This window comes from Pelophylax lessonae, assembly GCF_965119305.1.
Source record: "Pelophylax lessonae genome assembly, chromosome: 5".
Lineage (NCBI taxonomy): Eukaryota > Metazoa > Chordata > Amphibia > Anura > Ranidae > Pelophylax > Pelophylax lessonae.
In genome coordinates this window covers 166,630,728-166,658,456 of record NC_138772.1, presented here as the reverse complement: position 1 = coordinate 166,658,456, position 27,729 = coordinate 166,630,728, and the positions used below count along the sequence as shown (strand labels likewise).

The following is a 27,729-nucleotide window of genomic DNA, read 5'->3' as shown; positions in this document are numbered from 1 at the left end:
TTATAAAGTGTAATAAATATATATGTATTGTATGTACGGTGAACACAGCAAATAGGGAGTTCACATGATGAATAAAGATTTGGTTAGGCTGTACTAAACTGGAGTTTTGCATGGCAGGTGCACTAAGATGGCCGCCGTGTCTGACTCTCAGTGGGTGTACAAAAATGGCGGCAGCCCAGCCTATAAAAGGACCGGGAGTAGCGCTAGATGGCACGCTCCAGATGACGTCGTATGACGAAACGCGTAGGGCGTGGTTTTGTTACGTCAATACGTCACTTCCGGTAACGGTGGTTTGAGCCGTTGGAACGCGGAAGCATCGCGGCGAACACCTTATACTGATAGTGAACTCCCTAAATGTGAGTGGATGCTACTTGCTCTAAACACAACTACCATATACTACGCAATGGAGGCTTCTTTTGTGTTCTAGTGACCGGGGGAACGGCTGAGTCATCTGCCTTACGTGTGCGGTAAGCAGCGGTGCCATCTGTGGAGCCATATCTAAAAAGCACATTATCACTCACGTGGTTCATTGCTACATTGGCACTCAGCACTTTATATACATATGTGATATATGATATGGTACACTAAACACAGCCCATGCATTGTTTATTGAAGTTTTTAACCAGCACGTAGCACTTTGTATTTAAAGGGGCACATGCACTGTATGCACCATATGCACTTTATCAAATACGGATATTTTTTACTAATGAGCACAAAATACACTTTTATTAGCTGTGTACAGGACCGCGAAAACCAAGCAACACTCTCAGGTTTTCTAATGGCGTAAATTGTGCATGTCACCTCTGCACTACCTGTCACAGTTTCGGAGGCCCTAAAATTCCAAGAGAGCACAAAACCCCCCCGAATGACCCCATTTTGGAAGAAGACACCCCAAGCTATTTGCTGAGAGGCATGGTGAGTCCATGGAATATTTTATATTTTGCCACAAGTTTTGGGAAATCTATATATATATATATTTTTTTTTTTTTTTACACAAAGTTGTTAGTAAATGATATATTGCTCACACATGCCATGGGTATATGTGAAATGACACCCCAAAATACATTCTGCTGCTTCTCCTGAGTACAGGGATACCCCATGTGTGAGACTTTTTTGCAGTCTAGCCGAGTACAGGACCCCGAAATTCAATCCCCACTTTCAGGCTTTCCAAGGGCGTCAATTGTTGATTTCACTCCTGACTACCTATCACAGTTTCGGAGGCCATGAAATGCCAAGACAGCACAAACCCCCCCCCCCCAAATTACCCCTTTTCGGATAGTAGACACCCTAAGCTATTTGCAGAGAGGCATGTTGAGTGTTTTGCAGATCTCACTTTTTGTCATAAAGTTTTGGAAATTGAAAAAAGAGGAAAAAAATGCATTTTCCTGTATTTTCTTAATTTTCCAAAAAAAATGAGAGCTGCAAAATACTCACCATGCCTCTCAGCAAATAGATTGGAGTGTCTACTTTGCAAAATGGGGTCATTTGGGGTGGGGGGGGGGGGGTTGTGCCATCCTGGCATTTCATGGACTTCAAAAGTCTGATAGGTAGTAAGGAGTGAGATCAACAATTTACACCCTTAGAAAGCCAGAAGGGGCGGATTGGTTTTCCAAAAGTCTCACACATGGGGTATCCCTGTACTCAGGAGAAGCAGCAGAATGTATTTTGCGGTGTCATTTCACATATACCCATGGCATGTGTGAGCATTATATCATTTACTGACAACTTTGTGTAAAAAAAAAATAATAATTTTTCCGCAAAATATAAACTATTCCATGGACTCATCATGCCTCTCCGCTAATAGCTTGGAGCATCTACTTTGCAAAATGGGGTCATTTGGGGGGGGGGGGGTTGTGCTATCTTGGCATTTCAGGGCCTTTGAAACTGTGACAAGTAGTGCAGTGGTAAAATCAGCAATTTACACCATTAGAAAACCTGAACATGGGGATTGGTTTTCGGGGTCGCGTACACAGCTAGGCTCCCAAAAAGTCTTACACATGTGGTATCCCTGTACTCAGGAGAAGCAGCAAAATGTATTTTGGGGTGCCATTTCACATATACCCATGGCATGTGTGTGCAATATATCATTTAGTGACAACTTTGTGTAAAAAAAACAAAAAGAAAACAAATTGTCATCTTCCCGAAACTTAGGGCAAAATATAAAATACCTCATGGACTCAATATGCCTCTCAGCAAATAGCTTTGTGTGTATACTTTTCAAAAATGGGTCATTTGGGGGGGGGGGGGGGGTTTTGAACTGTCCCGGCATTTTATGCTCAATCTTAGCCACACATCACCCACTCTTCTAACCACTTGAAAACCAAGCCTTTTCTGTGACTTTTTGTTTACATGAAAAAATATATTTTTTTTTACTAGAAAATTTCTTTGAACCCCAAACATATATTTCTTTAAAGCAGAGGCCCTATAGAACAAAATGGTGGATGTTGCAAATTTTTTTTGTCACACGGTATTTGCGCACAGATTTTCCAAACGCAATTTCTGCAAAAAAAAAAAATTTAAATTTATTGCACAAATACACTATATAATTCCACATTTTTTGGTAAAATTTAAAAGATGATCTTATGCCGAGTACATAGATACCAAACATGACATGCTTTAAAAATTGCGCACGCCTGTGCAGTGGCAACAAACTACATACAATTTTAAAAGTCTTTACAGGTTACCACTTTAGACTTACAGAGGAGGTCTACTGCAAGAATTACTGCACTCGACCTGGCATTCGCGGCGATATCTCACATGCATGCTGCAATCGCGGTTTACATATGACACTAGACCAATGCTTGCGTGCGCCATTTTTTTATTCTGCTTTTTTATGTTATTTTGACACCTTTCCTTTCATTTTTTTTTTTAATCATTTTTATTGTTATCACAGTGAATTTAAATATCCCCTATGATATCTGTAGTGACAGGTACTCCTTTTAAAAAAAATTGGGGTCTTTTAGACTCTAGATCTCTCCTCTGACCTTAACGAATCTGACCACACCAAAATTGGTGTGATAAAATACTTTCCCAATGGCCCTGTTTATTTCTGGCGAAACAGAAGTTATGAAATACTCGTAGCTTCCGGTATCTTAGTCCATAGAGATGATTGGAGCCATTCTCATCTCCAATTAGCTCTATGGTTAGATAATTGAACCACCGGCTGCACTCTCGGGTTAACCGGTGGGACAGGAGAGCCAGAGAAAAACCACGGAAGGCGGCGGTGGGGGGGGGAGGGGTGTAAAAGCAGTCTAGCAGCCAATTATCTGCTAGGATTGCTTTTACATGTAAGCCGACCGCTGGCTGTAAAAAACAATACCAAGATGATGCCTAAATCTGCAGGCATCATCCTGGTATAACCACTCAAAGTCCAGCGACGTACCAGTACATTGCTGGTCCTTGTTTGGCATATAGTGTAGGTTTTTTTTTTTTTTTCATGCAGCCTGTGGGCTGAACGAAAAAAAGAGAACCTATCAGAAATCAGCACAGGAATATTGTGTAGTATTACTCATCATTAACCGCCCAAACAACCACCCACTGAATTTAATGATGGGTATGCATGACAATATTCTACGTATACCTAAATAGTATTTTAACTGCAGTGCTGAAATCAGAAAATCACCACAGCTGCTGCCAGCAAAGGTATCCATATATGCTGTTTGCAAACACTTGTTTGTGTCAGAATATATAAAATCAATGTGGCAGCCGACGAGTACCTGCAAGAGAAACGGGTTCACAAAAGAATAAAAAACAAAGTACAGTAAAAGTACAGTAGGAAGAGTAGAAGAACATATAAAATGACTGACACGATAACTGTTTTTGTGTTTTTTTTTGGAACACTTTTTTTGTCAACTGCGATTTGCCAGCTTGGGTCTCTCAAAATGTCGATAGCCATCAAACATCTTTCGAGACCCTGTGTTTGTGTGCCCTACACTGTGTCGTGTTGTACCCTACACTAATACTCTACTAGTGTATGGTAGCGCTCAAAACATTCCCCGATGCAGAGACCAGGTTGGTCAGGACATCTGGGACAATAATAGCGGGTGTCACGCCTAAATCCGCGCCTGCTACAGACACGGCATCTTCTTTGGGGGTAAGTTTGGGTAGGGGTACGCGGGAGGACATGTGGAAAATGTCTCTCATGCAGCTGGCTCACTGCATCTGGAAGGGGAAGTTGGGCAGGCATGCCTCCTGGGTACAGGTAGGCAAGGATGATCTCTTCCTGGAATTCTCGGAAGGATCCGGTGCGTCTTGACGCCCTGTATAGGACAACGGCGTTCAGCATAGCCAATTGGAATAAATAGACACTTTTTGTACCAGCGTCTGGCTTTACAGGCAACTAAATAAGGCGCCAAAAGCTGGTCGTTAAGGTCCACCCCTCCCATATTAAGGTTGTAGTCATGGACACAGAGGGGTTTCTCCATAACGCCAGTTGCCGTAGGAATTTGGATCGTCGTGTCTGCGTGAAGGGAGGACAGAACATAAACATCCCGTGTATCCCTCCCCTTCACCGCAAGTAATTTGTCCGTTTTCAAGCAGGCTCTCTCCCCCCGACTAAGACAGGAATCTACAAGCCGTTGGGGGAAGCCCCGGCGATTAGGTCGCACGGTGCCACATGCGCCAATTTGTAATTCGAGCAGGTGACTAAATAGTGGCACGCTTGAGTAGAAGTTGTCCACGTACAAATGGTACCCCTTTCCAGATAAGGGTGACACCAAGTCCCAAACTATCTTGCTGCTTCTTGCTGCTGCTCCCTATGTAGTCTGCACAGTTGGGTGGCTCCACACAGCTATCTTTTCCCTCATAGACTCCGAAACTAACTGTATAACCTGTGGCCCTGTCACACAGTTTATACAGCTTGACCCCGTACTTGGCACGCTTGCTGGGGAGGTACTGTTTCATAGCAAGGCGGCCAGTAAATTTTAATCAGGGACTCATCAATGCACACAACTTGTTCGGGGGTGAACAAGGCTGCAAACCGCTTATTGAAGTGGTCTATGAGGGGCCGAATTTTGTGCAGCCAATCATATGCAGGGTCTCCCCGAGGACGACCGATTTCATTGTCGCTGAAATGCAAAATTTGCAGAATTTGCTCGTATCTCGTCCTGGACATGAGAGCAGAGTACATGCGCATATGGTGAAGTGGGCTAGTGGACCAATATAGCCACAATTCACTCTGTTTGGTTTTGCCCATATTGAGGGAAAGGCCCAGAAAGATTTTAATATCGGAAACCGTTATTGATTTCCAGCCGAATTGTCTGGGGCAAGGTGCGAATGTGGGTTGGCGGCGATAAATTGTTGTGCATATAAATTTGATTGATCCACAATAGATCTGAAAAGATCTTCCGTGAAGAACAGCTCAAAAAAGTTCAGGGGCGTAAAACCAGCTGTCTCCACGTGGATTCCAGGTTGGGCAGTGAATGGGGGAAGTACTGGCGCTGTAGAATCAGTGGGTTGCCAATTGGCATATGCCAGCGCATCAGGGAGGGCACTATGGTCTCTACGGGCCTGTCTTCGAATACGCAGACAAGAGCGGGCCTCTCCAGTCCTCTGGAACCCAGTGACTGCGCTGCACACACCACCAGCCATTCTCGGAGCGTCACGATTGACTCGCGATTTCCTTTACTACTATGTAAGTTACTACATTTGTGTTGTAATAAAATAACTTTTATTACACTCGAGGCGCTTTCCCCTCCTTTTACTTTTCTACATAGAGTTGACTTCACTCCTTCGGTCAGCAGCCCTGAGTGTCCTCCCATCCATCCATCCACTCCAGGATCCATCCCAGACCTGCCCATCCCTTACTGGATTCCAGGTTAATTTAACCTTCTTTTCCCCCTGGGGCACGCACGTGGACTCTCCATCCTCCCCTTGTGCTTACCTAGGATATACTTCCCTACCCTGAATTGCAGCGGACACCCCCTAAGCACTACCTATGAGCGCCATACTGCCTACCATTTTTTTACCTGTCTTCGAATACACGGTGGCTGCGGGCCACTACTCATGCTAGCCACCGCACCAGCTTCAACTGCACTTATGGGACTCGCCACGTCACCAAGTGTTACTGCAGTGCTGGTTGTACTAGGTCCAGGGTGTACTAGGCCGCTGGTGCTTGCCAGGTCACCAGAAGGATGAGCGGCCGTAGTACCGACACTCTGCTCCATACAAGCACCCTGCGATTCCTGCATCTCAACAACTCCAGAATGGGGTCGGGTACGCCTGGGTCTAACAGGCACCCATCTGTCGTCGGAGCTATCTGTCAGGGAGCCGCTGTCGTCATCAGGTTCGTATACTGACCCTGATTCTGCCTGTGAGGCTTCCCCATCGCTCTCATCTGACACGGCCAGTATACTATAAGCCTCTGCACCACTGTACAAACGTTTGGTCATTATGGTAACTAAATTTACCGGTACAGTAGTGTTGACTATTTCAAGCGCTACCAAAAAAAACTGCTAATGCTAGCAGGGATCACACCTGACTCTAACACAGCGGTTTTGTGTGTTGTGTTTTTTTGTAAGAGACAGTAATCTATTGATTACTACACTTACCTGGGTGGGGTGAGCTGGGTAGAGGGGTTAAACACAGGTGCTGGCCGGAATCAGTGCTGATCGGGCAAACACCGCGTTTTGGGAACCCTAAACTATGGTTGATCTGTTCAAACACTATACTAGTAATGGAAGTGTATGTGCGTGTGTGTGGTAATCAAGGGGTTATTTCTAACTATGCGCCGGGGATCTGCGTTATTTTAGACTGACACTAACACTAGCTAATGTCACCTGTGTCACTAATAATAGTGATCAGAAAAAAACTTTACACTATAAAAGTGACACTGTGACAGGGCACGGAAGGGGTTAACTGGGGGTGATCAGGGGGTTAAATCTTTATTGGGGGGGTGGCGGGGACCCTAAACCTCCTTTGGGATAGAAACTAACTAGCTAGCGCAAACTCAAGTCACAATCACACTAATGCAAAATACAGTAAAACACTATATTACGCGTGTATTAGTGTGCAATGTGACGGGGGGAGGGGTTAACTGGATGTGATCAGGGGGTTAAATCTTTATTGGGAGGGGGTGGCGGGTATCCTAAGGATAAAAGGAACGACCGTAAGCGCTAAACCTGGTCACAAGTCACACTTATACGGGTATATAGAAAATGCTATATACTGTATACAGTGTGTGTTTTGACAGGGGGTGTAGGGGTGATCAGGGGGTTAAATCTTTATTGGGGTTGCGGGTATTTTAAGTGAAAAAGGGGGGGGCCGCAAGCGCTACACCTGGTCACAAATCACACATATACGGGTATATAGGAAAATGCTATATACTGTATACAGTGTTCATTGTGACAGGGGGTGTAGGGGTGATCAGGGGGTTAAATCTTTACTGGGGACCCTAAACCTACTAGGGATAGAAACTAAGTCGCTAGCGCTAAGTCAAGTCACAATCGCACTAATACTAAGTGAAAAAGGGCGGGCCGCAAGCGCTACACCTGGTCACAAATCACACTTATACAGGTATATAGGAAAATGCTATATGCTGTATACAGTGTGTGTTGTGACAGGGGGTGTAGGGGTTAACTGGGGGGGGGCGATCGGGGGTTAAATGTGCCTATCTAAGTGTAAATGTATGTGCTTGGTGCAGTACTTGCAGTTTGATGTGCTCTCCTCTCACGCTGGATCCAAAAAGGATCATGGGAGGGAAGGGCACATCTTTTCTAAGCCTGTGTTTACATTACACAGGCTCAGCATGGATTCGGATTGGGCAGAACCGATCAACAGGTCCAGGCCAAAAATCATTGGCCTGAACCTGATGACTGATCATTTCTGAACCCAATCAAGCCATCGGCGGCGGCGAGGGGCGCGGGAGCGCGCACTGGACCGGCGGGAAATAGCGACGTAGACCTACGTCACTTTGCCTGGCCGGGGCTGACTGCCGACGTAGATAGTTGTGCGGTGGTCGGCAAGTGGTTAAGGGTGTGCACACTTATTCAACCATTTTTTTTTTCATTTTTTAGTTTTACTTCCCTCCACCAAAAAGATTTTAGTTTGTTGTTCAACTGAGTTGTACAGTTTATAGGTCACATTAACCGCTTTCCTACCGGGCACTTTCACCCCCTTCCTATCCAGGCCAATTTTCAGCTTTCAGTGCTCTCACGCTTTGAATGACAATTGCGCGGTCATGCTACACTGTACCCATATGAAATTTTTATCATTTTTTTCACACAAATAGAGCTTTCTTTTGGTGGTATTTAATCATCTCTGGGTTTTTTTATTTCTTACAAAAAAAAAAGAAAAAAGGCAGAAAATTTTGAAAAAAAAAAGTTTTTCTTATTTTCTGCGAGTAAATTTTGAAAATAAATAAAATTTTCTCCTTCACTGATGTGCGCTGATGAGGCGGCACTGATAGGCTCCACTGATGGGCACTGATGAGGTGCCACTTATGGGCACTGATGAGGTGCCACTTATGGGCACTGATAAGGTGGCACTGATGAGGAGGTACAAATATGCCACACTGATGAGCACTGATAGGCGGCACTGATGAGCACTGAGAGGTGGCACTGAGAGGTAGCACTGCTGGGCACTGAGAGGTGGCACTGCTGGACACTGATGGGTGGCACTGATGGACACTGATGGGCGGCACTGATTAGCACTGATGGGCAGCACCATCAGTGCCCACACTCAGTGCCCATAGTGCTGCCAGTCAGTGCTCATCAGTGCCTAGATGAGCAGGCACTGACTGGCAGCACTATGGGCACTGATTGTGGGCACTGATGGTGGGCACTTATTGTATTTTATTTACCTTGTGTAATCAGGGCACTGGTGATCCGTGCCCTGATTACATTCCTCTGTGCCCCCGAACGGCTGATCGGTTCTGCTCCTTCCTCACACGCAGTCTCTGTGTGAGGAAGGAGAGCTGGCGATGAGAGATGATCTCATATGTTTACATATGAGATCATCTCTCATTTCATGGGCCGATCACGTGGTAAATGGCCGCTGTGATTGGCCATTTACCACGATCTGGGATTGGCTGTGTCCATGGGACACGGCCGACACAGATTTTCCCCGATGCGCGCTCGCAGGAGCGCACAGGGAGCCTGTCTCTGGGAGGCCGTATAAAGACGGCCTCCGGGAAATTAGAGTCCGCACTGTAGCCGTACTTTGGCTATAGCGCGGACCGGAAGAAGTTAAAGGTGGAAACGTTTTTAAATGATTTATCTTTGTCTCATTTTTTTACATCACAGAAACCTGACATTTTACCAGGGGTGTGTAGACTTTTTATATCTATGGTTTTTATTTACCCTGTGTTATGAGCGCTAAACATTAATTTCTGTTTCTTTTTTAGTTTTTTGACCACTTTAAAAAAGAATTAGAAAAAAAAACAAAATGTAGCTAAATAGAGCTGATGCATATGCCACGTTCGTTGGAGAATAGAATTCTATTTTAACTGATTTAACTGTTTTTGGGCTTTAAAACACTTAAATTATTATTTTCTGTAAGGGTCATAAATATAAATTATAAAGTTTTTTTGTGTCTTGACATATTTTTGTGAGGCTGAAACTCTCATTTTAATTTCAGCCTTCAGTAGAAAACATCATCAAGGTTTTTGAGCATGTTGCAAGTTATCGTGTTCAGGCAATGATACCCAGTTTAATGGGTATCTTTAGCAAGGTAAGATATTCATAAACTGTTTTGAAAGCAAGATTATGCAACTATTTGAGGGAGCAGTACTTTATGTATTAATTTTACTAGATGCTGTGTTTACAATCATAGGTACATTTAACATTTTCTTATATTAACTGTGTATTAATAGTAAGCAAGTCATTTATTGTCCTTTACAAGAAGCTTCCCCTTCTTTTCTATAAATATTAAAGATGTTTTGTTGTAACATGTAAGTATTTGCAAATCAGCAGACTTAAGAATACCATGTATGCTATTAGGTTACTACTTCATTTTCAGAACCAAATATACATTTTCCAGATTTCTGCCTTCTGAAATATAATGTAATCACTTGATCATTCAACAATTTTAGATTACTTCAGTGCTCCACAGCCCTACCAGAAAAGTTCTTTGGAGAAAAGAGAAACTGAACACTGATACAAAAATATCTTCCCAATTGCAAATCATGGATGAGGGGGTATAATGTTGTAGGACGACATTAAAGTAGAATGTTAGGCAAAACTTTTATTGTCATTTTGAAAAGAGTAAGGGAGGGTTATAACCTCTGACACTTTTTTTTTTTTGCCATCTGTGTCCCATTGGGGAGATTTCCCTTCACTTCCTGTCCCATAGCTAAACAGGAAGTGAGAGGAAATCCCGGCAAATTATGGGAATTCCTTGGAGACCCCCAGGTCACCAGAACTAGTGTCCCAACTGGAGGATTTCCCCTCTATTACTTTTCTGGGGACAACTTAAAATTTGGAATTTCTCTATTGTATATTGACGGACGCAGTTCTCTCTGATCTATATCAGTAGGATTATACTGCCCCCTACAGGAGTAGGACACTAGGCAGAAAAAAGTTCTGGCTACGCCTATGTGCAGTCCCGGAGGGTACACCCTCTCTCTTCCTGCATAGGATGTCAGTTATAATCTGCCTAGTCAGGAGTAAGGACCTAGTTCCTTGCTGAGATCTTTGGTCTTGGCATAAAAGTTATTTTTTTATGTAGATTTTTTTTTTAGCTAGCCTTTTTTTCTCCGGAACTTTTTTCCTATGAGATCTTCAAGCAATTATGCCTGGCTGAGCGACAGGCTGGATCCCTATATCCAGCAGTCACCCCAGTCTGGCCAACGAGCACGGGCAGGCCTTAGCTCCATGCTGGGTCGGCCGTGACATAGTCCCACTGGACGGGGACTGGCCCTGCGAGTTAAAACGTCTCACCGGAATGCATACAACCGGGTCTAGGCTTATGTCGCAGCGTTCCTATTTGGCCGACAGCCCCACCACTCCGGTGGCGTGGGGTTCTGTCAGGAGATGGCGCCCGCCTGTGTTCCCGGTATGGTGAGCAAATGTTCCCCCGCCCCTTCCCTGGCAGATTTTGAGGCGGACGCGGGCCCCTCCCTGGGACGGTCGGACCCTCACACTCCTGGGTTTCCCTCTGTCCTGTTGCGAACCCCCCTCCTCCACGTGGGGGACTGTTTGGGCCTACCTGAGGCTGGGGCCTAGTGTGCAGGCCACATGGGGGGCCGAGGAGTGCACCGTTCACGGCACTCGGTCGTTTCCTCCAGGGCTGGATGGTGTAGGAGGGCTGGCGTGGGGGACTCCCTGTGGAGTCCTGTTGCCGTACCGGCCTCGAGGGACCGCCATTTTGTTGTAGCTTTGTCTGCTTCTATGGCGGCGGCCATCTTGGTACACCTGTTTTCGGCCATTTTGCGGTGAATTTTTTTGCTGTAAAGGCCGGTGGGAGTGCCTGAAGGTGTTCTTTTGGTGGAGAAGCCCCTCCCTTCATCCCGGGTGGCTTTCTGGCTCACTCCTCTCTCTGAGCCACCGCTGGGACCCTCCTATGGAGGGGTTAAATCCGATTGCTATTTGGGGACAGTGAGTTACTCAGGGTAGTCTCTCTCCCTTTGGGGGGGGGGGTTAATTAGCGCCTGCCTGAACTCTGGGGGGCAGCTTCTGTAAAAAAAAATTCATTTTTTGCAAATTTTGCAGGTGGTTTCCTAAGGGTTATGGACCCTGCAGGCCATGTGTCCCCACCTGACCCCCTCACGGAGGCCCCAGGGCCTTCTGGATCTCCACTGTCCATCAATGCATTTTTCAGAGGTTTGGGAAGCATTTGGGCCTGGGTGGAGTTGGGAGGTGCGCTGAAACGTTTCCCCACCTACCCCTGCCTCATCTGATGTCTCGGATTCTGAGTCTGACTCAACCGCCGCAGACGTGGGCTTCCCTGCCGGGTCTGGTACCTCGCTCCCTGTCTCATCGGATGATGATGACATTTCTTTTTTTTTTTACAGATAAATTTTTCCTTTTATTAAACATATAAACAAGACAAACAGTTACAAATAAGGCACATTACCCTACACAGAGGTTATCAGTACATAAAAAAACGAGGAAGAAAAAAAAAAGGGGGGGAATAAACCAAAACAAGGAAGTATATATATATATATATATATATATATATATATATATATATATATATATATATATATATATATATATATATATATATGTATATAAGAGAAAAAAAAGGGAAGGAGTACATTATATCCTGCTCCTGTCATCATGAGACAGGAGACATTGGCACACCTACAGCATCAATCCAGGCCGACCAAACTTTATCGAAGTTCTTAGGACAGTTCCTACTATCGTACGTAAAACGATAGAATGGAAGCGTTTTAGTAACAGCGGCTATCCAGGTTGTCCGGGTGGGAGACTCAGGTAGCTTCCACCGCAGAAGGATTTCTCTCCTAGCATAAAATAAAGCATAGGTGATGCACATTTTAGCATGTTTATCCCCAACCACTTCTGTAAGATTGTTCAATAGAGTTACCTTTGGGTGCAATGGGATCATAATATCAAAAATTTCCCCTATCGTCCAAAAGGATGCAAGCTCAGGACACGACCAAACTACGTGAAAAAAAGGTGCCAATATCATGCCCACATCGGGTGCAAGAGGGGTCAGTCATAGGGTATATTCTGGCAAGGCGTTGAGGCGTATAATATGCTCTATGTAAAAATTTGAGTTGTATGAATCTATCCCTAGCCGCTATCATTGAGGGAATATAATTATTAACCGAGTAATCCCAGTCCTCAACAGTCAAGTCCGGAATATCCCCCTTCCATTTATTATAAATTTTCTAAAGAGACTGGCTGTAATCCGTTGATAGCAGCAGGTATATAGAAGAAAGAGGCTTACCTATAACCTTAAAGGTCAGCATTCTTTCCAAAGGGTCCGATTCCAGGACAACCAGGCACTGGAACTGAGCCTGCATAGCATGGCTGAGCTGCCAATAACGAAATTCCATAGTTCTAGGCAATGAGTGTAATTGTTGGAAGACCTCAAACCCTGGAAGTCTTCCACCTTTAATAACATGTTTCATGGTCACAATCCCTTTAGCAGCCCATATCTGAGGATCAGGAAGTTGTTGCAGATGTGCTAAATTAGGATTACCCCACAACGGGGTGTGGGGGGATATATACAGGGGTTTCTTGTATACCGCTCGTGCCCGAACCCATACCCGTAGCACCGTCTTCATCAGACTGGTGGTCTGGGGATGCGCCCGTTCACCCCGAAAAACGAGATTACTCAGAGCAGCATAGGATCCCAGTAACGCTGCTTCCAATGTCACTGCGGAGTTAAACTTGGGCTGGAAAAATTACCACCGGACCGTCACCAATATAGCCGTCCAGAAGTAAAGCTGGAAATTAGGAAACGCTAAACCCCCTCTTGAGAGTGGGAGGTGCAGCGTACGCCTGGCAACACGCGGAGTGCGCCCAGCCCACACAAAAGTTGTTACCATACTGTCTAATCTGGAGAAAAACGTTTTTGAAATATCATAAGGGGAGTTACGAAAAAAATCCAGAAACTTCGGAAGGTAGCTCATTTTCAGTAAGTTAACCCTACCTACCGGGGATAAGGGAAGCATACGCCACGACGCACACCTCTTGATTAACTGAAGGAACAGGGGTTCAATATTGTCTTGCTGATAAACATCCAGCGTTGGACCTACCTTGATACCCAGGTACATCATACCCTGAACCCATTTCAATGGTGTCTGGGTATCAATTAAAGGGACCAATGGATGTAACGGAAAAAGAACAGACTTAGACCAGTTGATACGTATACCAGAGAAGCGACCAAAGATATTAAATAGTTGTAAAGCCCTATGCAATGAGGTAGAGGCGTCAGCTAGGTAAATCAGAGTATCATCCGCATATAAGGACAATTTCTCCTCAATACCACCTACTTTAATGCCACAGACCCGCGGGTCCGCCCGCAGCATAATCGCGAGCGGTGCCAGGGCAAAAAGGGCCAGGGACAACGGACATCCCTGTCGGGTACCCCTCAATAAGGGGAATTTATCCGACAGGGATGAGTTAGTGCGCACCCGAGCTGTGGGGCTTCCATTAAGCAACTTAATCCATGACACAAGCCTGGGACCAAACCCAAAATCGGCTAGGATCCTCCAAAGAAAAGGCCACTCGACAGAGTCAAATGCTTTCTTGGCGTCGAGGGAGGCAACCACACCTGCCCCCGACACCAAGGCCATGTGTGTAATCCGCATAGCCTCCGAATATTAATATCCGTACCTCGCTCGGGTATGAAACCGGTTTGGTCCGGATGGATCAGGTTTGTGAGGACAGTATTAAGTCGGGTAGCGAAAATTTTTGAAAGGATCTTCCCATCTACATTTAGTAGAGAAATGGGCCTATATGATGAACATAATGATGGATCCTTGCCCGGTTTAGGAATCACAACAATGACCGCTTCACTCATGGTTTTGGGAAGCTCACCATCATTCAAAGATCCAGCAAGAGTGGCTAATAAACGGGGGCCCAGAAGATATAAGTGGCCCTTGTAGAATTCAACAGGAATTCCATCCGGGCCTGGTGTTTTACCAGATTGTAAGGAGGCCACCGCTTCCTGGAGCTCCGAAAGGGTGATAGGGGCATCCAATTTAATCCGTTATTTATCGGTCAGAATTGGAAAGTCAACTTCCTGTAGATATTGGTCCAGTTCGTCATCCGAATAGTCAACCCTAGTATTATATAAAGCCTGATAATCAGTGAAATTACGGTTAATAGTTTCTGGATTAGAGTGAAAAACACCCAAATGATCTTGAATATGTGCTATACTGTACCCTAGATAGTTGCGCCAGCAATTTACCATTATACTCTCCTTGTACAAAAATGCGTTGGGATTGAGAAAGTCATTTCTTCTGGTTAAGAGCTGTTCGTATTCCCATTACTTCTCCGGTCAAGGATTGAAACCGGGCATAATGAGTAGGATCTCTAGAACGAATGTATAGATTTTCCATATCTCTTGCTTCTTTTTCTTTCTGCGTTAAGTCAGCACGTCTGTCGTTGGGTCTGACCAATGGCAGTCTGATAGTATCCCCGGGTGCAAGCCTTAAAGGCGTCCCAGACCATAGCCGGCGGTGCTGTGCCAGGATTGACCTCCCAGAAGGCCGCAATTTGAGGTCCTACAAGGAGGTCGATATCGACATCGGAAATCCAGAACCTGGATAGTCGCCACAATCTATTAGAGGGGTTCCCAGATAGCTCCATATTCAAAAGAAGTGGGGCATGATCTGAGATCCCTCGGGAGAGTACCCGAATCTCCCGCACCCGAGGTAAGAGGGAACCACCCGCAAACATTAAATCAATTCGGGAAAAAGATTTAGAAGAGGCGGAATGGCAGGTATATTCCCTAGAATGGGGATGGTGCCAACGCCATAGATCCGTCAACCCATAGGTCTCGGCCCATCCGGCGAGATCCGACCGGGAAGAAGAGTCCCCATTCATTCTATCCAAACTCGGGTCTGGAACCATATTGAAATCGCCCACAATAAGTACATTATCATTCCCAAATTTTGCAACTTCTTTAGAGATTCTATGCAGCAGCCTAATCGAGGCTGGCGGGGGTATATATAACCCCACCAGCAATAGGTCGAAAGATGACACCTGTAAATTAAGCAGAACATATCGTCCATCTTGGTCTAAAGAAAGGTCCAAAAGTCTGAATGGAAGAGATTTATGAATGAGGACACTGACTCCACGAGCATACGTAGAAAACGTAGAGTGGTAATGATGTCCGATCCATGGTTTCTTAAGAGCCAGTGTTCGACTACCCACCAAATGGGTCTCCTGAAGGACACATATATGAGGGTTAAAAGTTTTTAGATATTGGAACATTAAGGAGCGTTTCACAGGTGAATTCAAACCCCTAGTGTTCCAAGACACCACCGTTAAAGAATCCATATCCGCTCATAAGACCATTTATTAAGGATAAAAGGGAAATACCGGGTCTTACCATATTCCACAAGACCCGGATGAAGAATACTCTGCTTGGTGTCCGCCCATATCCTAGATACTGATATTTGTGTGTAGGAATTTGTGTGCCAGTCAAAATAAAAGAATAAAACAACTACAAAAAAATCAAACAAATAATCAAAATAAAAAAAAATAAAAAAAGAATCATAATAATGAACATAATGACAAAATAACATTCAAAACCCCATCCCCCCCACCCATGCCCCCAAAATTGGAGAGGGTTTGTATCCCACCCACCGTGGACCTCATAGTCCCACCTAGGGGTGAGTGTCAAAGAAGGCACCCTATTGCCCCTCCCCCCCCCCCCGCAAAAAAAGGAGCAGGGAGGAGGGGAGATTCCGGCGAAAAAAAGAAAAGATAAGTCAGATCACCCAAGTGTCCCACAAATTGACCACGTAGTACATCAAGAATAAGAAGAGAAAAAAAAAAAAAAAGAGTCCCCAAAAAAAAAAAAAAAGGGGGATATTTCCCAGAAGAACCCCATCTAATAGAAAATACACCATTGCTGGAGCCATATCCCAACCTCTCCCATAAGGAATACATATATTGTCATTAGTTATCTTTTAAGTTATCATGAGTTATCATGCACTGCAAACACAGGGAGGGAAAAAAAAAGGGGGGGAGACAAGGCAGTGGTTAAAAAAAAAGGAAAGGCTAACCATACAAAATATCAGGGTAGTTCATAACCAGTGTGTTAATATTCCTGCCCAGTATTTAAGGCTACAACAGCAGCAAGGTATCTCCAGTGGCCTCAAAGTCCATCAAGCATATTCAGGGTTGCTTATATGTCTCAAGCCAGGATAGCACCTCTTTAGGGGAGGTAAAGAAGCGCACATGATCACCTTCTTGAACCCGAAGTTTAGCCAGAAACAGAGTGCTATATTTCAGCCCCTTTTCCCTTAATTTAGCACGGGCTTGGTCAAATGATTTCCTCTGGCGCTGTGTTTCAACAGAATAGTCAGGAAAAATAAAAAGTTTGCCACCTTCAAACTTTACTTCGCCCTGAGATCGGGCTGCTCGTAGGACAGTGTCCCGATCACAATAATGAAGGAACCTGAAAATAAACGTACGGGGAGGGGAGCCAGGTGGACCTCGTGTTGCCGGTATCCGATGCGCCCGCTCCACCGAGAAGTAAGTAGAAAACTTAGCCTTTGGTAGAATGGAAGGGAGCAGGTGTTCAATAAAGGTCACAGGGTTTGGTCCTTCGGAACCCTCCGGAAAACACCAATAATCTGCAGATTATTCCGGCGATTACGGTTCTCTGCATCCTCCGCCCGCGCCTCTAGTTGTTTAACCTTAGCTTTAAGCGTTTGAATATCCGAATGGTATCCTCGCTGTGCGTCCTCTACCTCCAAGACTCGCTGCTCTACCCCAGTCACTCGGTCCTGGAAGGTGTCCATATCTCTACATATGAGCCCGATATCTGACTGTACATTGTCAATTTTAGACGTCAGAGCCGTCTTACAATCCACTATGGCTTGCATGAGTGTCTCAAAATTGGCAGGTGGATCTGGGTCCTGGATCACGGACGTTTGGTCAGTCTGGGACGCCATAGTTACCATAAGTTTGAGTGGTATGGTCAATGCTTCAGCCAAGCGGCGTGTTTGTACACCTCCCTTACTCTTGTGCATCACCCCCGGATGGTAGGCAATGATCAGAGGTCCGAGTGACCAGCTCTTAGGGTAATCTGCCGAGGGAATTCAACAGTATAAACGCCGGAATCGGGAGCTCAGTTAGCACACGTCTGCTCCCGGCGCCATCTTGGACACACCCCGATGATGACATTTCTACCTCCCCTGCCACGCATGATACAGGCGCTGGTGGATGCACTGGTTGTTTCGGTGTGTGACACCCTGCAATTTGGAGAACGCAGCGGTGGCTGCGCCTAGGGCGCAGGTAGCATCTGGGCACTCACATGCCATCCGGAGCAGCTTATTTTGCTAGCATGCTCATGTAGGATGGGCCTGTCTGAGACTGTCTAAGCGGCTGCTAGACGTTACCCTTTTGAGGAGTCTCTGGTACAGTGGACTGTTCCGCCTATGGTGGATGTACGGTCTCTAGGCTGAATGAGACTACCGTTGTTCCGGTGGAGGAATCCCCATCCTTTAAGGACTTGGGATAGGATCACGCGGGCTGTACTCCCTTTCAGGGGGATCACCTGGATAACATTATACAAGGATCTCATGGGGGGAAGAGTACCTTTCTTCCACAGGCTAATAAGGTTTAGGGCCTTTGTCGCGGACGGGGTCCCTCCCTTTTGGCTCACAACAGTTTCTTCGTCTCTCGGGGACAGTCGATGTGGTGAAGTCCTTCGAGACTTCCTCGGGTGGTTCCAAACGACCCTAGTCTGGCGAACAAGAGATTTGTCTTTTCCAGACCTGCGGACAAGGCCTGAAGGTGCGTCCTCACCCATCTGTGGGGTGGGGGGTCGTCCTTGCCGGTTCTCGGACCTAAGGCTGGCCCGGATCCCGGGCAGCTGGGTTCAGGAGGTCATGCGATCCAGTTGCAAGTTGAGTTTTCATCCGTCTTTTCGGGTGAGGTTTTTCTCTTCCAATGTACGTCTGTCCCCGGATCGCTTGTAGGCGCCCTGTGGGGCAGTTCATGCTTTGGTTCAACGAGCTGGGCCTTCTGGCCCTTTGATGGTTCCGTGCGGATCAAAACTTCAACACGGTATCGGTTCGCACAATGGTGGCTGCCCTACATCAGGGGGATTCCTGCCCTCCATAGACATCAAGATTATACAAAAAATAACCGCGCTAAGCACAAAAGTGAAAAATTAAATAAACCAATGTGAATTGATTAATAATATTCAAAAAGTGAAATATGTATGAATGTGAAAGCTGCAGCTGTAGTGGGAAACACCAAATAATAAATGCAAAATAAAAGCCACGCTAAATTGACACAATGATAATAAAACCAATAATTAACGTGACAGTGAACAGTTGCTTCAATGAAATACTTGTACCATTGTTCCATTATGGTATGATTTGAAGCAACTGTTCACTGTCACATTAATTTTTGGTTTTATTATCATTGTGTCAATTTAGCGTGTCTTTTCTTTTGCATAGACATCCAGATGCCTACCTTCACATCCAGTTGTGTTTTGGACACTGATGGGTTCTCCGTTCTTGCCATGGGGAAGGATATCTATTGGTTTGTGGCGTTACTCCTTGGTCTCGCTTCTGGAGGATCCAGGTTACCAAACAATGTCCTGTGAACTGATAGCGATCCGGCTTTGCCTAGTTCACCGGACCGGCACCTACAGCTGTCCAGTGCACATTCAGTTGACTACGCCACGACCCTGGCTTATGTCATTCACCAAGGGGGCACCATGGGTGTCCTTGCGGCATTAGAAGTGACAGGCATTCTTCGTTGGGCGAAGCACCTTGTTCCAGCTCTCTCCGCTGTTCCCTTTCCAGGTGTTGAAAATTGACAGGCGGATTGCCTCTGTCGACAGGGCTTGGATGCAGGGGAATGGTCCCTTCATCTGGAGGTGTTCCAGCAGTTGTGCCTTCATTGGGGCACTCCAGTCGTGGACCTGTTGGCGTTGCATCTACTTGATAGTGCTAAGTTTTGTGGCCAGCTCCCGGGACCCTCTGGCGGGTTCTGTCATAGGCAGAGCATTCGCTAAGTTTAACATGAACGATGCTGAGAAGTTAAGCATGGTTGCCTGCGTAAGGCTAACGCCGGTGTGGTCATTTGAGAGTGCTCACAGATGGGCCGAGGTCAATATCAGCTGCTGTCTGCCTTTCCTCCTCTCTAGTTGCTGCAAAGAATGCTTTACAGGATCAAGGCGGAAGGGATTCCGGTCGTTCTCCTGGCTCCGGACTGGCCCCACCGAGCTGGTACGCCGTCCCGGTCAGGCTAGCCGCAGACACTTCTTGGAGGCTTCCTCTCAGGGAGGATTTATTGTCTCCAGGGCCAATCTTCCATTCGGCTTTATGGTCGGTGGCTTTGTCGGCTTGGCTGTTGGAAGCCAGGTGCTGAAGGACAGGGGATTGTCTGCTTTGGTGATTCCCACCCTGCTTAACCGGTTGCCGACCGCCGCACGACTATATACTGCGGCGGTCAGCCCCGGCCAGGCAGAGTGACGTATCGGTACGTCACTCGCCTGTCACTGACTTGCGAGCCTATCGCGGCTCGTTCACAGGCAAGTCAGTGCGTGTGACCGGCGGACTCGATGTCCGCCAGTCACACTGCGATCGCTCCTGTGAAGGGAGAAAGACAGAGCAGCTTGTGTAAACAAGCTGCCTGTCAGTTCTCCCTGTGTAAAAGTGGAGATCTGACCGTTCTACTATGTAGAACGGTTGATCTTTGCTTTTACACCAATAGGAATGTCCCTACACAGTTAGAATCACGCCCCTAGGACACACTTAACCCCTCCCTGTCCAATAAAGTTAACCCCTTCCCTGCCAGTGTCATTTTTGCAGTAACAGTGCATATGTATAGCACTGATTACTGCAGTAATGTCACTGGTAACCCCAAAAGTGTCAAAAATGTCAGTCAAGGGTCCGATCTGTCCGCCGCAATGTCGCAGTACCGAAAAAAAAATCGCAGATCGCCGCCATTACGCGTTAAAAAAAAAAAAAACCAAAAATCTTTCCCTTTGTTAGTAAACGCGATAACTTTTGCGCAAACCAATCAAAATACGCTTTTTGCGATTTTTTTTACCAAACATAGGTAGCATAAAACAAATTGGCCGAAAAATGTTAAAAAATTTTGATTTTTACTTTTTTTTTGGGGAATTTCATATAAAAAAATGTGAAAAATATTGTTATTTTTGCAAAATTTACGCTCTTTTTTTGTTTATAGCGCGTGATCAAAAAATCGCACAGGTGATCAAATACCACCAAAAGAAAGCTCTGTTTGTGGGAAAAAAAGGGCGTCAAATTCGTTTAGGTACAGCGTCGCACGACCGCGCAATTGTCCGTTAAAGTCACGCAGTAAAAAAGCGCAAAAAAACCCCTGGTCCTTTAGCAGCCAAATCCTCCGGGGCTTAAGTGGTTAAAGCTTGGGAAGCGACTTCTAGGATGATTTTTTCTCCATACGAGAAAGTCGTATATTGCGTGGTGTGAGTCTCTTTGGGTTGCCCCTCACTCTTACTCGGTGGTCAGGATCTTGGCTTTCTTCAACGGGGAGTTGCTCACAAGTTGGCCTTGAGTACAGTCAGGGGTCAGGTTTCGGCTTTGGCAATTTATTTTTTTCCAAAGGCAGTAGCCGCCCATTCCCTGATGCGTAACCTCTTCCAGGGGGTGCGACACCTGGTACTTCCGGTGCAACCTCTGTCACCAACTGGGGCCCTTGATGGTGCAGTCGGTTCTTCCAGAACCTCCTTTTGCAAGTATTTAGGGGTATTCCCTGCCTACCTTTTACAGAAGGTGGCCTTCTGGTTGCTCTCACTCTGCGTGCAGGGTGTCGGCACTAGCGACATTGTCCTGTTGTTCTCCCTATATGTTGGTTCATGGAGACAAGTGGTACTTCGTCCGGATCCGTCCTCCCCTCCGAGGGTGTTTTCTAGTGTTCACTTGAACAAGGGCATTGTATTACCATCTTGTGTCCTAAACCCTTACATCCTGCGGAATTTGCATTGCATTTTCTGGATAGAGTTCGGACACTCAAGGTATACTTGGCGACTACTGAGTCTTTTCATAAGTCAGGCTCGCTCTCTGTACTAACGGATGGCCCATGAACCGTACTACCTGCGTCTGCTGCGGCTTTTCCCAGATGGCTTAGACAGATGGTGGTGCAGGCTTATTCAATCAAGGGTCAGGTCCTGCCTTTCCCTGTTTCGGCGCATTCTACTCGGGCGCCTAGTGCTTCCTGGGCTTTTTCGCCATACTAGCATCTGTGCTCCAGGTTGCAAGACGACTAGTCTGTTCATAACTTTGCCACATTTTATAAGGTGGATGTGTTGGCATCCACAGATGCCTCTTTTGGCAGCAAAGTTTTTTTGCTGGCTGCTGTCTGGAGGGCTTTTGGCCTTCCTTGAGGGTGTTTACTGTTTGTTTCAGGTGGGCCTCACCTTTGTTTCTGCTGAGTCCTATGTTGCCGGGTTGGCTATGTTTAGCCTTTGGGGACTTGTTGTTTTCTGCTGTTCCCACCCTCATTTTATGGCACTGCTTTGGGACGTCCCTACTGATATGGATCAGAGAGCACTGCGTCTGTCAATGAACAATAGAGAAAACTGGGTTTTTGACTTACCTTAAAATCCTTTTCTCTTAAGTTCATTAATGGATGCAGTACCTGCCCCTCTATTTTGAGTTGGGCTGGTGTTACTTTCTGACATTGCTTTGATACAAAACTGACATCCTATACAGGAACAGAGAGGGTGTACCCTCCGGGACTGCCCATAGGTGTAGCCAGAACTTTTTTCTGCCTAGTGTCCCACTCCTGTAGGGGGCAGTATAACCCTACTGATATGGATCAGAGAGAACTGCATTCGTCAATGAACTTAAGAGAAAAGGATTTTACGGTAAGTCAAAAATCCAGTTATTTTCAACAATCCCCCAAAATGTACATGAACTGAAGCTATGTTGTATACAGGAATAAGCTAAACCCCTTTTGCGATATATGCGAGTGATAGATGTAGTGAGTATCCGGAGAGGAGAGAAAGCAGACAGAAGCAAAGGATCACTAAATCCTAGCGTGTAAGATCTGCTCTGGTGGTTGATGTGCTCAACCACCAGAGCTTCTTTGTCTGCTTTCTCTCCGGGTCCTGGCTACATCTATCACTCAGATGTCGCAAAAGAAAAGAATTGTGTCTACAAAGTGTTTTAAAAATCTTTTTTGGGACACCCATCTCCAGAGGAAGCATACCTGCAAAACGTGTCACAAGATTGTATCCCCCCCCCCCCCCCCCCCCCACAATTGACAACTGAAACCCTCTCATCTTATTCAATAGATTTATATACAGTAAAACCTTGGTTTGAGAGCGCTTTGCAAGACAAGCAAATTTTTTAAATAAATTTTGACTTGATATACAAGCGATGTCTTGATATACAAGTAGCGTCATGTATAAAAAAGAAAAGAGGAGCCTCTAAAGTGTAGCAATATGGTTACATTTAATGAAGGTTCAATATTTAGCAACTCACATGGTTGATGATTAAAACAGGCACATCTAAATATGCAGGCATCTGGGGTAAAGCTGTCCACATAGACCATCTTCTGCACAGCCATCTTCATCATCCCTTCCCCGCTGCACTCCACGAGTGATTTAAAGCCTCACTTTCAGATCACTTTACTGCAGGCTATTCTTCCCGGTCAGGATTGCAGACTGAAAGTGGTGAGAGCCGGTGGGTCAGAAGACAGAAGATGGTCTATGTGGACAGCTTTACCCCGGATGCCTGCATAATTAGATGTGCCTATTTTAATCATCAACAATGTGAGTTGCTAAATGTTGAACCTTCAATAAATGTAACCATATTGCTACACTTAGATACACCTCTCATCTCTCTTATATTCTGTAGCTCTGCTAGATTTTGCTTCTAATCCCCTTGGGAAGGCTGCATATTGTGGATGGACATTTTATGGTTACACAACCTATCACATTGCTATAATTTTTGTATATAGACTATAAACTGAAGGACTTGTGGAACGGATCATCTGAGTTTCCATTATTTCTTATGCGGAAATTTGCTTTGATATAAGAGTGCTTTGGATTACAAGCATGTTTCCAGAACGAATTATGCTCGCAATCCAAGGTTTTACTGTATATTTCATGGGCAGTACTAGTAGCCCTTCTCTTGAAACTTAATTTATTTGTCCGTCAACGCAGACTGTGTTGATGTAGGAATCCTTCCTGCCAAGCCATTGTATTCTCCCGGCAGGGGGAAGACAGGAGAATACAATGGCTTGGCAGGATAATAATATTGCTAGCAGTTATTCCACCTGCTAGCGAAAATCGCAAGTAAAATCCAGAAAGCTGGTTGTACCCAAGTTGATCAATTGATCAACTTGTTACATTTAGCCTGTCCATACATGGTTTGAATCTTGGCCGGTTGCAGCTCCGTTCCGGCCAAGTTTTGAACCATGTAGGGCCTGCCTTAAAGCGGAGTTCCAGTCTCCTGTGGAAAAAAAAAAGCAGCAGCTATAAAAACAGTAGCTTCTGACTTTTAAAAAAACAGACACTCACTTGTCCAACGATCCAGCGGTGTGCTCGGCACCAGCATCTTCACTATGGGCACCCGGCTGTGACAACACAGCCGGGTGCCCACTGTGCATGCACATGCAGTGCATTGTAAATGGTGGATGCAGTCTTTTGGGGACCTGTCATGTGTCCTAAAAGACTTCAGGGGGGGAGGGGAACGTCCGCTCCGATCTCCTAGGCCAGTGATGGCGAACCTTGGCACCCCAGATGTTTTGGAACTACATTTCCCATGATACTCATGCACTTTGCAGTGTAGTTGAGCAACATGGGAAATGTATTTCCCAAAAACATCTGGGATGCCAAGGTTCACCATCACTGGTCTACGCGGTCGGAGCGGAAGTGGGAGCTGGTACCTGTCAAAATTGCGTACCTGCTCCTCAAAAGTGCCAATTATTCAAGAGGAGTGGGGAACAAGTTCTTAAAGCGGTACTTCCCCTTTTTGGTGGAGCTCCGCTTTAATGTGTTTTCATATATATATATAAATATTGTAGCTTGAATATACTACAATTAGGGGGAATGTTAATACTTGTTTGCACATTGTTTTAAACATGGATTTATTGCTTTTAAATATTACTAATCGCCCTTTTGCTGTGTTGATTAGTCATAAACTATAATTAACTTTTTTTCTTTTTCGTTCATTGACGGACCCAGCTCCATATCTTCTTGACCGATGGGTTTATGCTGCTCTCCATAGGACAGTTGGCGGGAAAAAATTTGGCCACGCCTATAGGGCAGTCCCAGGGGGGTATACTCCCACTTCCTGCTATAGGACTTCAGTTTTTTTTTCTGCTTAGTCTGGAGAATGGACCTAGTTCCTTGCTGGGATCTCTGGTCCCAGCATTTTTTCCTTTTTAAACAAAATGTTTTTTTTTATTATTTTCTGTTCCTGTGAGAACAACCATCAACTGCCGGACTGGGCAATGGACTGGATATCTTAAATCCTTACGGTCTTCCCAGTCTGGCCAGCGAGTGGAATCCGACCTTAGCTCCGCTCTGGGTGGGCCACAACATAGCCCCACTGGACTGGGGCTGGCCAGCGAGTTATACGCCTCGTGAGGACGCATAGCCCTGGTCACGATGTCGCAGCGTACCTCTGTCCCCCAACACCCCCCATGCCAAGATGGCGGGTGGTCTGTCTGGAGAAGTGCCCGCCTGGTCCCATGGTGCGGTAAGTAGTGTCCCCCCGCCCCTCTGGTGGCCCCTTGGGGTGGATGTGGGCCCCTCCCTGGGTTGGTAGGACCCCCAAGTTACCTTCCTTCCCACTTTACGCACCACCTCAATATCAGGGTCCCACTGCAGACCACCCCCTATTTACCCATACTTAGCTTCTCCCCCCTCCCTCCGGGCGGCCATGCCTGATTTTTATGGTGGGGGTGTCAAGCGGGTGCTGGGGGGATGTGCCCTGCCGGTGGCACAAACGCTTTTTTTTTTTTAAGGGGGTGGTCCTGGTGGGGGTCCCTAGCGGGGTCCCCCCTTGCTGTCCAACTGTATCTAGTGGTTCTTGGAGGGTCCTGGGAGCCACGTGGGCGCTGCGTGCAGCCACCATTTTGTTGAGGATGGCTGCTGTATCTATCGGCAGCCATGTTTGTGTAGTCCGGCGGCCATTTTCTTATAGTTTCCCATTACTATCAATCGGCGGCCATGTTTTTGGAGTCTATGGGCGAGGTGATATGGTGGTGGACCTCTAGTGGCAGTTCTTCGAACTTCATCTCTGATCACCGCACAGCGTGCAGCCTAACACCTCTGTGAAGGGGATGTTGTGTCCCTGCGGGGGTTATTTGGCTCTATTTTGCTACTATAGCGATTTGGTGCACAGAGATTTGTAGTACTGCTGGTGCAGCGTTGGGTTGGTATTTTTTTCACAGCAATTTTACACATTTTGCTGACGGTTCTAGGTTAACCAATGGAGTCCCTGGAGCACGTGTCACCGTTTGACCCCCTCTCTGAGGCTGCGGGACCTGCGGGGTCCCAGTCCGCCTTGTCTGCTATGACGGCGGTCCTGCAGTCACTCGTGTCTAAAGTAGATTTGGTCTTCCAAAATAGGACGAGTAAAAAGTGTCCTCCACCTTCACCTGCATCCTCTGCTTCCTCACATAAGGTGGATTTGGCCACCCCGGACGCGAGTCAACCTAATGGGTCTGCGTCCATGCACCCTGAGTGTTCTGATAGTGAGGATGATTAATCTTCCACTATAGTCACGCATGAAAAGGCGCTGGTGGATGCATTGATTGTATTAGTGCCGGAAACTTTAAAATTGGAGGACACAGCTACCTCTGCGTTAGCTGCAACGGTGCAGTTTGGTACCCACAGAACCTCCAAGGCAGCAAAGGTATTCCCCTTTCCCGACAAACACACTGTCTGGGTCCCTAAGCGCTTTGCTAGAAGGTATCCGTTTGAAGAGTCCCTGCTAAAGAAACTGACAGTACCACCCGTGGTAGACTCTCAGGTTTCCAGGTTGAATAAAGCCACCCTCCTTACGGTGGAGGACTGTCCGTCCTTTAAGGACTCCTTTGACAAGAGAGCTGAATATCTGGTACGATACCGTTTCACCATGGCCGTTTCCATTTTGCGGCCAGTGTTTGCCATAACTTTGGTTTCACAGACAATAACGGAATGGGCCAAGTTGCTGTGCCAGGATTTGGATTGTGGACATCCTCGTTCTGACCTGGTGGAGCTAGCCGACCAGTTAGTCCAGGGGTTGCAGTATTTCTGTGATGCGGCTGATCTCCCCTTTGTAGGAGACCGCTTGTTCGGGGGTGCTTCCATGGAGGAGATCATTAAGGGTAGGAGGTAAGAGTACGCTGCTTCCACAGTCTGCCAGGAGTAGAGAGACTCGTCACAGGCGTGGTCCTTCTTCTCGGCCCATAAGCGATCCTTTCGTCTTTCGGGATCTAAGGACCAGGGATCAAAATTCACCCGTAACTCCGCAGCGGGTTCCAAAAGGCCCTGGCCGGGTAAGTCAAGAGCGGGCCCCCCGACGGGACGGCAGGCATGCTCGCTTCTGCCTGACCCGTACTTATGGTGGGGGGGGGACATCTTCGCTTCTTTCCAGATCCGTGGACCTCCCGGATTCAAGACAAATGGGTCCACGAGTTGATTCGGTCCGGGTACAAGATTTACTTTCGGTCCTTGCTTCCTTCCAGTCTGTGTTTGTCCCCAGATCGTCTACAAAGTCTTCTTGGGGCGGTATAGCATCTGCTCTCAAAGTGGGTCATTGTACCAGTTCCCGAATCGGAGCGCTTTCAGGGGTTTTATTCAAACCTGTTTTACTGTTCCCAGGAAGGAAGGCAAGGTCCGGTCCATCCCATTCTGGTTTTCAAGGCTTTGACCCGCTCTGTGCGGTTCAGAAATTTTGAATGGAATCCATTTACACGGTGGTGGCATCCCTTCATCAAGGGGATTTGCTAGCCTTTATTGATATCAAGGATGCTTACCTTCAAATCTCAATATATGTCGGGCATCAGTGTTTCCTTCGCTTTGCCGTGGGCGAGGAGCAAGATCAATTCGTGGCATTACCCTTTGATCTCGGGTGTTTACAAAAGTGTTGGCCCCGGTGTTGGCTTTACTGAGGCAGAAGGGGATTGCGGTGCTGGGTTA

At 46.3% G+C, this 27,729-nt stretch overlaps 1 protein-coding gene across 1 annotated transcript in view; it reads left to right on the top strand.

Annotated features, from left to right (window-relative positions):
* Nucleotides 1-27,729, top strand: part of TOPAZ1 (testis and ovary specific TOPAZ 1) — a gene marked incomplete at its 5' end in the record, with an annotated part of 460,121 nt that overhangs the window by 135,061 nt on the left and 297,331 nt on the right. Inside the window, one exon of the mRNA XM_082257639.1 lies at nucleotides 9,574-9,666. Coding sequence (XP_082113765.1) covers nucleotides 9,574-9,666 — 93 coding nt within the window. The remainder of the gene's footprint in view (nucleotides 1-9,573; nucleotides 9,667-27,729) is intronic.